The 12365-nt window shown below is 42.0% G+C and overlaps 1 protein-coding gene across 1 annotated transcript in view; it reads left to right on the forward strand.

The window, feature by feature from the left end:
• Window positions 1-2158: 2158 nt before the first annotated feature.
• TSPAN7 (tetraspanin 7) overlaps window positions 2159-12365 on the forward strand; it is a 162865-nt gene continuing 152658 nt past the window's right edge. The window contains exon 1 of the mRNA XM_060234120.1: window positions 2159-2345. Coding sequence (XP_060090103.1) covers window positions 2265-2345 — 81 coding nt within the window. The 5' untranslated portion in view covers window positions 2159-2264. The remainder of the gene's footprint in view (window positions 2346-12365) is intronic.

A 12365-nucleotide genomic window follows, 5' to 3' on the forward strand; every position in this document is an offset into this window, starting at 1 on the left:
TGCCATATGGTTATCCTTCCTTCACTAGAATATGCTCACATACTATGTGTCCAAATGCTTCTTAAATCTGCAGGACTCTCCAAAGAGGAGTGGACAAAAAATTCTCAAGACCATGAACAGAAACTTCTTAACATCTATCCTGAGGAACAATTCTGGAGAACCACAAGCTTGCACAGGTTTTTTAAAATCATTTTGCTTGGTCTTAATAAATGGTATTATATGGATTTTGGGTTTGTATATTTTTGGACCAATGCAGTTCCTTGGGATTTCTGCATGCTTCCTGCATATTAGCAGCCTGGAGAGCCCTGAATGTGTCACAGTTTGAAAGCAAAGTTGGCCATGGGTCAGTATGTAGATTGGACACCACCAAGGAAGACAATGGTGGCTACATGGAAGAAGGCAATGGCAAACCACGTCAGGCAGACATTCCAGGGCATGAGATGTTCCAGGGTTTCTTCCCTGGAACATCTCATGGATTTGGTTGGGTCTTGATGGCATGTTCATCTTTCCTCTGTGCCACTAAGCTTGTTTTATTATTGCCACTGCACATTCTGCATAAAGAATATATTTTCCCCATTCCTGATTCAGCTCTACTTGGGATAAGAGGGTAGAATTTTTGAGAAAGTATGCCTTTCAACACCACCTCTCTTTTCTTGGATGTAATTGTATTTCCTTCTCTGTGCTAGAGCCCATTAACACAGCCACTTCAGTGTGTGGCGGCTGTAAGAACAAACAAACAAGCTGTGCAGCTCTCAGCCTGAAGCTAAGAGCCACATGTATCTGCTGCTGTGCATGCAGGCCTAAAAGGCTTGTATATAGCAAGCCAAAGCTGAATGTTGTGTGTGACAAAACTACGGAGAAAGAGCTCTACAATTCCCTAAAACAGTAGTGCTGTTAGAGTATCGGTATTTAGAAGACCAACATGTTTCTTCTGATGTACTAATCTTTCATGGATTAAAAAAAAAATGAAGTTGGTTTTGGTCCATGACAGCTAACCATGCAGTCCTTCCTGGGAGTCAGGCTCATGTACTTGACTTGAGTACGATTTCAAGTAATTGGGTTGCCCACTCTGGCTTGGGAAACTCCTGGAGACTTGGGGGCAATGTCTGGGCAGGGAGTTTTGGGAGCGAAGAAAGCTCAGACAGGATGTCAGCCAGAATGCAGGGCTAGGTCTGGCGGAGGGAGGGGGGCGCCAACTTGGGTATGGAGTCCATTGTATTCTACAGGACCATAAGATAGAATGGCCCATAAGGGAGTGTAATTTTTTAATTTTTAACCCCCCCCCCCCTCAAAAAACATGTAGATCTGGTCCTGCCAGGATGTTATATGCCTAGAGTCTTTCCTCCAAAGATGCCAATATGTCCAGGGAAATTAATCTCTATACTCTGCAAACTAGTTGCAATTCCTGGAGAAGTCCAGGGCTGGCCTGAAGATTGGCAATCCAATAGCTGAACCTATTTGTTAAATACCATTTTCCTGTTTTATCCCCGTATGACCTAGACCTTACACCAAGGTTGTGATCACACACACTTGAAAAATGCACTTTCCAACTGGATTGCTGCCCAACACTTTATTCAAAACTGCTTGGTTTTCGACAGGCTGCAGATAGGCTTTAAGATGGAGGCCTGAAACGTTTCTCACGACTCTGCTTTTAGGAAACAAAATACCCTGACAAAAGAATTCTGGAGCGCCTGAAATCGTGTACACTAGTTCTGGAGTTATTATGAATGGTCTTAATAAATGGTATTACAGGGCTTTTGTTTTCGGACTTTATCTGGAACAACGCCTCTACCTGCAATCTCTGCACTGCTTTCCCCCTCCCTCCTTGCGCCACACCCCCCCCCCCGCCGCCCCCCTTGGCTGTGTGCCAGCCTCTCACCGCGGGGGGCGTAAATGGGCCGCTGAATGTGCGCGCGGAGTCGGGGGGGGGGCTAATTGTCAGTCTTTCTCCTGCCCTCCCCCCGCGTTGTATTCCGCAGCGAGCGGGGCAGGTGGCCGGAGGTTGCCCCCTGCCTGCTCAGGCACTGTGACCGCACAATGCTGTGGTGTGTGGTGTGGCTGCGGGGCGGGCGGCGGCCCAGCGCTCCGTGAGGTTCCTGGAGCAGCGGACAGGCCAAGCAGCGGCGGCGGCCGAGGAGCAGCCGCTCGGTGGAGGGGCGAGCCCCCTCCCTCCCTTCTCGGCGTCGTCGTCGTCGTCGCCCTCCTCCTCCCTCTCGCGCGCTCTCCCTCCCCTGCCCAGAGCCAGCAGCCGGGATCTCAGTATTATGGCATCGAGGAGAATGGAGACCAAACCCGTGATAACGTGTCTGAAAACCCTCCTCATTATCTACTCCTTCGTTTTCTGGGTGAGTGCGAAAAGCCCCGCACTGCAAACAGCCTGGACTGGCTGGGCGACAGGTAGGGGTGTCGGGGGCGGTAATTGACCCCTCGCCTCGCCCTCGGGAGGGTTTTGTGTGGGTCCTGCGTGGGCAGGCACCGAGGAGGATAACGGTGCATTGCAATGGGAGCCGCAGCGGCTAATGTTTGCTGCGCAAACGCTGGCTTGGCGGGGGTTAGTGCTGCAGGAATGGGCTTCATTCTCGCCTTCTGCTTCTCGTTTATCATTGACCTGCTTATGAATGGAGGAACGGATTTTATGTTTATTGGAGATTTGCTCACAGCCTGCTTTCCGCACCCATTTTAAAATAGCCCTCCATGAAGGCAAGCCCGGGAAGAAAGTTGCGGGCAGGGTCAGGATCCACGGATTTGTTCTCTGTCGTTGGTGGGATATTTTCCCTTTCAATCGTCTTGCTATATCAGGGGACGTGAAGCGATGTAATAGCCATTCATAATCAATTTGGCGCTTCCAGAAGGTTGCTTCGTGCTGTCATTTCTTCTCATGGAACAATCTTTATCTGAACGTTCCTCTGTAGATCTTCTAGAATGGTTTGGACCTTTAGCCTGCTAGTGCTCTCCATTTATATTTGCAAATCACAGACATTTATGGGATTACAGTTTGCAAATAGATGCTAGATGTGTTTTTCAGTAATTGGAGCACCAAAAAGAACGTTTAAAGTGCGACTGGTGACACAGATGGATGAAATGGGTTGTAAGGACATCACAGTAAACGGATCTGTGGTGTTTATGAATGAGGCAATTGGCGCAGCATGCATGAATGCACATATAAATCAGTAGCAAACCACAGCCCTCTTTCTTCTCTGCATTCTCGGCTCCTCAATACCTTTGGGAAGTATGGTGGATGAAGGGCGGTGTTGCAATAGTAAGAAGCATCAAAAGCCCGATATTCTTTCCCTACATTAAAATAAATAGCATTTTATAGATGTGTCTGAGGAAGCCTGCTCTCCCAATGGCTTCTTAGTATGTGTTTGCAGCTGCTGTTCTAACCACCCAGCACAGATCATACCCGAGATTGTATTTGGATAAATGGTATGTGCAGTTAGGAAGAACAGCTCTTATTGCTGTGCTGGTCATTCACACTAGCTGTTGTCCCTGTAGCTGCTAAAATATAAAGCTAAAGCCAGATAGAGAGTTAATGTCATATGTTTTGTATAGTGGGCTTTGTTTAGCAGGATATATTGTACTTGAAAGTATCATATTTTCTCCCTGATTTTTACTCTAGCCTCCTGCTGTTGAAACAATGCAGCCATACAAAGAAATAAAGCACTGAAATACACCTTTTCAATGTAAAAATAGCAAAAGAGGGAGAAAGGTGCCATGATTCACAGCAAAGTTGAACTGAGACGCTAGTGTACTTCCAAGGAAGTGGATGTGAGGATATCAACTGTGTTTATGAACACTCATGTGGAAACAGTCTCCACTAAAGTCTATTTAGATTCAAGATGTTAGATACACATAACACATACTTTTTTGGGTTTAACTGGTTTGATTATTCAGCTGTACATCTTTTGGATGGTTGATTTCAAGAGATGGTCTAGTTTCTGACAGCCCATACTGTGCTGTCTGGGTGTATTTTTGTTTGCACAATGTCTATTTTATTATTGACCAGGCTGTTGATGGTTCTCATCTTTTCCTTCAAGCTTTGCTTCTGGTTTGGGAGAAAAGAAATCCTCTGTTTATTCCCTGTTTAATAAAATTGTATATTTTCATAATTATCTGTGACCCAGATGCATTACAGTCAGTCATTGGGTAGCAGAAACTCTGGATTTCTGAACAGCCTCTGGGGGCTGAAATTTCTTAGCAACCTTGCCTGTTGTTCAGCTGATTGCTGACACAAGCAGCATATTGTGTCATGACAAAGCTTGGCTGATTAAAGACACTTTGGTGGTGTATGGTGACAGAGTAGTGCAGTGGCCTGCTGTGTTTATTAGAGGCCTTAATCTGTATGTCATCTATACAATACATTGAAGCAATTCTGTCACTTCATACCGAGGAAAGCTGATTACACATTATTGTTTGAATAACACTGCCATGGGAAATACACTGATGAAATATAAAATAGGTTTCCATCTAACTGACATTCCATGAATAATGTTTCCTTTACAGCACTAGCATTTAGCCTTGGGATGGGGGGGGGGGGGTGGCAGCTCCTAGTATACATTTTGTTTTTATAACTTTCATTGCTGCATTTTGTTTTTAAAGCTCTCAATTCTTATGCATACTTATTTTGGAAGTAACATGCACTGAACTCAGTCAACTTGCTTCTGAGTAAATGTGCATAGAATTAGGCTGTGCATCTTTTACAAGGTAATATCCACATTGGTTCTCTTCACATCTCCCTCCCTACCCTTTCATCAGTGGCGTTGTTTAGTAATTCAATCAGGAGTAGATCTGTCAGTTCATTTCTAAGTCACTTGTGATCAGTGGGTTTTGACAGGTTCAGCTCTGTTTTGGATTGCTCAGTCTGTATTTGTTCAAAAGAAACCCAGCCAATATTAGTGGGAAGGAAGTCACTATCACTCTCTAATGTTACAAGTGGTTCCTCTGGTACAAGGTTTTATTTATGTACATAGGCTATTTCTATGCCATCTCTTCAGAGTTCTGCTTGTGGTGGCTTACATTCAAAACAGTGTTACATTATTGAAAACAAGCCAATGGACAGATAACAACTATCCATAAAGCAGAGGCAGACCATTAAAAAGTTGGTAAGATAAAACCCCTAATTAAAAGGGGGCAAGGATCAAGACTGAATGTGGTGGGTGCTGTGACATTACTGTCATTATTTGGAGGGAGGGGGAAGGAAACCAAACATTCTCCCCAGTATTCTTTGTTGATGTGTTTAGTAAATGACTTATAATATCTTTGTAAATGTTGATCTTTCACTGGTGATTAAAACATCTTGTGCATTTGTGTTTGGAAGTATATCTAGGCACATTATTTTTGTTAGCAATAATCCTGAAAAAAATATAAACATGACTACTGGTGCCCTGGTATGGAATTATAAGGGATGGGCATTTTTCTAAAAAATACAAGGTGGTACTTTCCAGATTGTTTTCCAGAACAGAGAGATTAAAAACAATGCATCAAAAGAGAAACCTTTCCTTTTTCAATAAGATCATGTTTACATGATTACAGAAGTCAATTCAAAGCAGCTCCAGTGGCTGTGGCTAAAAACAAGTGTTACAAATTCATCATGCTCTGTCTGTAGTCCCCTGCTTCCTTCAGCAGAATGTGAACAGTATACAACCACAGAGACAACTTTATGTCCCCAAATAAGTTATATGAACATATGAATCTGCCTTATACTGAATCAGACCCTTGGTCCATCAAAGTCTATGTCTACTCAGACTGGCAGTGGCTCTCCAGGGTCTCAAGCTGAAGTTTTTCACACCTATTTGCCTGGACCCTTTTTAGTTGGAGATGCCGGGGATTGAACCTTGGACCTTCTGCTTACCAAGCAGATGCTCTACCACTAAGCCACCATCCCTCCCCAAATCTCAAAGAGGTTGATTTACCTTTCTTTTCCATATCCTTTTGGGCCATTTTACTTTAGAGATTTTTCCTTGCACAGAGAAGACAGTGTAGGAAAAACATATACAGTATAGGTTATAACATGCCAGATGAGGATGAAGAACTTGCAGCTTTCTTCATCGGCCTCCTCTCACATGTTCTGTGAGCAAAGTAAGGTCTCATTCTGCATTTCATATGTGATGGTGTGTGTACTTCTTTGCACACAGTTATGAAGCAACCCTAAATCCTAGAATGCTGAATGGGCTCAGTAGATCAGAAAACAGTACGGTGAATTCATTTTGCTGAATATCTGGAGTCTAGGGCTGCTTCCACACAGAGGTTTTTGTGCTTTGGCTGCCAGACTACAGTGCTTTTGTTTGGAACATCCACACAGTGTCATGGTAGACCTTTTACCCATCCTTGGTATGCTGTTTCCGAAACCTGTTTTTCTTCCATCTTTTTGGGAACAGTACATTAACATGCTATGTGAATGGAAAGCAGTACAATTTCAAAGCTCTGGCCCATTTCCTTTTCAGCTGTTGTTTCCCTGCTAGAGCCTTATAATTGTTATAAGGCTGTAATCCTGTAGTGCTATAACAATTAATGTTGTGACCTGTATACCCTGTTGGATTTTATTATTTAAGTCAGGGGTGTCAAACATCTGGTCCAGGGACTGAATCAGGCCCCTGGAGGGCTCCTATCAGGCCCCCAAGCAACTGGCTGTCATCTGCTTGCTTCTTTCTGCATAACAGCTTGTTTTGTAGGGCTTGCTCCATTGCACAGGAGCTACAGAGCAAAACCGCTATGGTTTCCATTGGCTAAGACTCCTCCCTTAGGGAGGAAGGGGGAGAGGAAGAGCTTGCTTTGCCAGGCTATCAGAATTGCACAGCAGAACTACTGAGCTAAGCCTTTTATTGGCTGAGGCTCCTCCCCCTCTTGGTCCCCTGGGGAAGGAAGGAAAGAGCCAGAGCCTGGATCCCATGGGAGAAATACAAAGAAATCACCTTTAAGACCAATGAGTGCTACTGTTTTAAGTTTTTAAAAAAAATCACTTTAGTCATGTTTGTTTGTGTCCTTTACAAAGTTTATATATCTGCTATCTAATCTTAAATAGGTACACATATGGCCCAGCCCAACATGGCCTGGCCCGACAAGGTCTCATTTGTGTCAGATTCGGCCGTCATAAAAAATGAGTTTGACCCCTGATTTAAGTGTTTCTTAGTTGTGAATAAAACAGCAACCATAACACACTGATAACATGTCACTCAACCATAAAGTTATCTGAAAAACAAGCAAACAAATAATCCAGTGAAGAGGAATTGATTAGTAAATTCTCCAAAGTAATTGTGAGAGAACTTGGGAAGAAAACTTTATGTTCTCCAGCCCATGTGGCATTTGATCACTTCTGTGAAGATAGTTCTTAAAAGAACAGGACATAAAGGTTGGGACATGAAAGCCAAAATGTCAGGGACTCTTAAGTCTCCAGATTTATATTATACAATGTGCATCATTTTTTGCTCTTTGCTGTAGTTTTTTAAAAGTATACTTTTCTTTGGGTAATATCCCATTTGTTTCAAATTTGTTGTTTTTATCTTTTTGTATTATTGTTGCTGATACTTTTTACTTTAGCCCCAGGTAATGGTTAATTGTTAAATTTTGTTTTATTAATATCAATGTTTTCAATAATTTTTTGTTTTAGTCATTGAAGAGCTATCTGGATGAAAGTTTGTCTTAGAAATTGTTTAAAGAAACAAACTACTTAGTGAGTGGGATGAAAGAAGAGAGCTCAGAGACAACTAAGAATTTACACTTCTGTGCTTGTGTTGTTGTTTTTCTTTCCCTATTCACTTGTATGGCTAAAAATGGAAGAGAAAACAAATATTTTAATAATTTTACATTGCAGTCCTATGAGAATAATAGTCTCATCAAGTCTCTCAAGTCAATTAAAGTAGCTGAGCTTAAAGGAGTGGTAATGCTACTTAGGATGGTATTGTTATTTGTGGCACATTTTGAATGCTTAGACTGAGTGTTCTTAATATTTAAGCAAATATACAATACTTTGCAGCCTCTGTTGCTTTTGTAACTAGAATGCGACAAAATTACATTTTTTGCAGTGATAAAAGAAACCATTAATACTGTTGTCCACCTTTACTTTTTCATATCTCCATGCAAATGGTTAGCACAGTCATCTGAAAGTTTGTCTGGACTTATTTTTGGTTAAAGTTCAAAGCAAATCCATGGAGGATTGAAGCATAGGAGCTCTTGTTTAATTTGAATCTCAAGCTGCTGTCCACTTAAATTATAAATACCTAGTATGGTTTCATCTGAAGCCTTCCCAACATCTTTCAGCATTCAATCAATAATACAGTTGCTTATTAGCTTCAGTTTTTAGCATTTAAGGAAGTGGAAACTTGGTGCTACTGTTCAGGCTGTTTATAACATGAACAGTGTTTCTTGTATAAAGCCCGCTGTGTTTAAACATACTAAATAAATATCATAAACAGAGGAGCTCTCAAAACAAACAGACTTGTGTAATTTCTCTTGAGGGCAAGTACAGACCTCTCCCTTTGATCAAGTATAGTGGATGCCATTATTGGAAGGTATATTTGTTAGAAAATTGATGATTAAAAGGAGACAGACTAGTGAGAGGTGCAAAGGAGATCCATTCCATTAGTCCCCCCCCCCCCGAATTCCAGTTCTTCTCTCAACTTCAACCTAAAGGAAGGTACTCCCCCTTTAAAAACAGGAAGAGCAGAGTGCTGGTTTCTCCTTGACTCCTTTTTTGGGGAGTGGGGTGGGGAGGTCTGCAGGGTGTGTTGGGTAACTTCTCTTCAGATCACTGCCAGTTTTAACAGTCTTCTAAAAGGAGTTCTCTCAAATGGACCAAGTGCTTATCCTTCAGGATAGGCCACAATGGCTGGGTTCTCTTCAAGACTAAAGTTTGGGATTATGGTGTTTATTTTTCAGTGGATGGGAATATCACTAGGAAGGGTGAAGGGATAGGCAAGAGGTTTGGGAAGAGGAAATCCCCTTTGGTATGATAGAAGGAATGGGTAGTAAAAAAGACTCTGGCCTCTTTTCCTCTTTTATTCCATATGCACTTTACAGTTAAGTAATGAGTTCATTTATTAGTTGCAAGTCAGCCTTATGTGCAAACTTGAAGCCTTACTGACAAGAATCTCAGAATAGTGGCAAATACTGTTTGGAACAGGAATATAAAAGCATGAAAAGTCCTACAAAGCATAGTTTAGACAAAGGATAACTATGGTTATTTTATCATAATAGCAGGTACTTGCAGTGGAATTGCTGACCCAGCCTCATTCACAGTGGCACATACTGTGAATCAAAACGGTGGATTTATTCTGTTCTTTTAATAGTGCATGCTTTTGAATTATTGGTGGCATTAATCATGCCTGCAGTGAATGTCTAATTGGGTTATTGGAATCAACAATTTTCTTTCCAGACCATATTTTCATTGGACTGGTTCTGTTTATTGCTTACTGACTCAGCTTTGCTTTCGTACCTGTCAGCAAATTGTTTTGAGCAGAAGCTTATTTTGAAGAACTTGGCTTTCTTTCTTAATTTAAGTTCTTTTAAGGATCTTTTGACCCTGCATAAGGAGGCTGGCAACTGGTTGCTGCCATTTCAAATAATAAGTCATTGTGGAAAAAATACTCAGAAGGTCTATTTTAAAATTGTAAAAAGTTGTTTCTCAATCATTTTTGTGATTTCTGCAGTCAAGCTATATTTTCTTATGATTCTTCTGTTTTTATTTACTTATTTATTTGTTTATTTATAGCATGCCTTTCTTGCTGAGATTCAAGGAAGAACACATGATATAAAACAATGTAATCAGATGATTTAAGACATCCATTAAACAATGCAATCAGATTAGCATTACAATAGTTAGTAAAACAATACAAAAATAAAAAAAGGCATCAGTCATATAAACAATGCAGGAAATGGAGTTACAAAAGTGGAAGACAGTGAAGTAGGAGCAGGATAAAACATATAATAAACAGTGGACCATTTCTGTTCCTTTTATAAAGAAACACCCTTCTGAACTGTGGCAGTCCTAGTGATTATGAGGCTCAGTCATGAATATGGCTCTCCGGTGTACTCCCCCCGGTGAAGGACTTGGGCCAGTTGGTCCACAACTAAAGCTGCCATTGCTTCATGGCCATGTAACTGTAATGTCTATTCTGCCTGTTGCTTTCACACATGCTAAATGCAGTTTCAATCCACTTCAGTGACCATTTGCAAGTGGATTTTGCCATTTCACACAGTAAAATTCAGTTGCAAACTGCATTGAAAGTGGATTGATAGTGCGTTATTTTGTGTGTGTGAAAGTGCCCTAATTGCTCTCTGTGACCCCAGTCCTTGCAAAAGAACACAGAAGTTGGCTTAACTGAGCCTCTCAGGATCAGCATTGTCTACTTGTACTAGCAGTGGCTTTCCGGAGTCTCAGAAAGAGTTCTTTCACATCATCTACTTCCTGATTCTTTTAACTGGATATACCAGAATTGAACATGGGACCTTCAGCATACAAAGCATACTTTCCCTTAACCACAACCCCTGATCCTTTAAATAATGTCCTATAAATTAACTGTGCTACCTGCACCCTGTCTTTGTGCTAGCATTTTTTCTGTACCCAGTCTGCTCTGGATATGTCTGAAAGCTAAACATGACCTTTATCCCCTTTCCTTCCCCAACACTGGGAAGCTCCCCATCCCTATGTATATAGCAGTTTGACAGATTCCTTTGGGATCAAAATGTAATTTTCCTAAGGAAAGTACCTTGCTTTGCCTTCTGCAGTCAAATAACTGGGAGATGCAACTGTGCAGTCCAATCCCCTGTGTGTTTTGTGGAATATAATCATGTGGTGTTCATTGGGATTTCCATCCACAGAAATCCATGCAGGGTCTCAGTGGCCCTTTATGCTGTTTCTAGATATCGCTGGAGTCCCATCTCCCTTCATTCGTCCTCAAAGCCCCTCCTCCCCAAAGAGCTGCAGGTGGATCCATTTGCCTCAAGTTTGCTAGAAAGGAAGTTTATAGGAGGATTTTTTTTAAGGAAAAGAGACTCACCCAGCCCACGTTCCAAGCTGTATTTCTGTTAAGGAAAGGTGGCTTTTTGGTTTGATTTAAATCATTGATCTCAATTCATAAATACAAAAATCAAGCTGCCAATATAAATTGTGAATGACTTTTCTGTAAGTGATTGCAATGAATCATTTATTATGTAAAAGGAAGCTAAGATTGTGAGGTGCAGTTACCAAAGCACCTGTTAAGGATCTGAAGTGCCAGAGTTTTGAGGGAAACAGCTTTCTTCCAGGAATGTGTGCATAGCTGAGACCCTGTTGATGAATCTTACCAGCAGTTCTTCAGCCAGCAGACCTCTTTCTGGGGTGGGGATGCATGGGAAAGCTGTCAATCCAAACCCATCCCCAGCTTTCCAGCAGCCATTGAGATTGTGGGACTTCCCTTTCAGCTTCAGCTACCTGGGGGGAAATGACTCCACCCCATTGGAATCTCTTTGCTTTTATCTAAGTGGTTGGTTTGCATGGGTGATTGAGATCTCTTTTCATGATTCACCCACCCCTCACCTCAAACAGCTTTTCATTAGGAAACACTCTCTCACCTGGCAAAAAAATTTCACTTGGATTTTTTTTCACCCTTTAAAGCCTTGGTGATGTCATACATATAGATGAAAGGGAAAGTGGGGAGAGAGGCCTTGAGCTCAAAAGCAAAAAGGGAAGAAGCCAGAAGAGAATTAAGTTTCCTTTCAGGAGACCCTTCAGCCTTCATTATGGATCTAACATGGTTAATAACATCACCAAAAGGGATGGGTCACTGTGCCATTTGCATGCCATGCCCCAATGCAAGCCTCCTAAGCAGCTTCCCAGCGGAGAATGAGCTGCATTGAATGTCTCTACTAGTCCATATTAGCATGCCAGAAATTGAGGCCTCAGTCAAGCAGCATTGGCTGGCAGGGTGAAGGACTCCCAATCCTTCCAGTCCCCTCAACAGGTGATTGTCAGCTGCTGGATATGATGACCGTTGCTGTCATTGCCTTTGGTGGTGGCAAAAAGACCAGAAGCAAGGTGGTCAGGAGGGATCCAGCATGGAGGTTCCCACCATGAGCCCCAGGGTGTCTGCCCCCTATCTAAGACAACACCTGCTTCTGAACTATTCCATTATACTTTATAAAAATGTCCTTCAGAAAAGAGAGCCTTCCTGACTCCTTCAGGCAGGCCATTTCACTAGATGGAAGCCATGACAGAATCCTTGTTGTTGATTTTATCATTGATTTTACCCATTTGCAGATAGCACCTTCAGCAGATTGTGCTCAGATGAACCAAGTTGTGGCACAGCATAGCCATAGATGTGGTCCTGCAGATAGCTGAAAGGTAAAACATGGTGCTGTATCAAAAAATTTGGAAAAAAAATGTATAAAGA

This window comes from Heteronotia binoei, chromosome 3 (assembly GCF_032191835.1).
Source record: "Heteronotia binoei isolate CCM8104 ecotype False Entrance Well chromosome 3, APGP_CSIRO_Hbin_v1, whole genome shotgun sequence".
Lineage (NCBI taxonomy): Eukaryota > Metazoa > Chordata > Lepidosauria > Squamata > Gekkonidae > Heteronotia > Heteronotia binoei.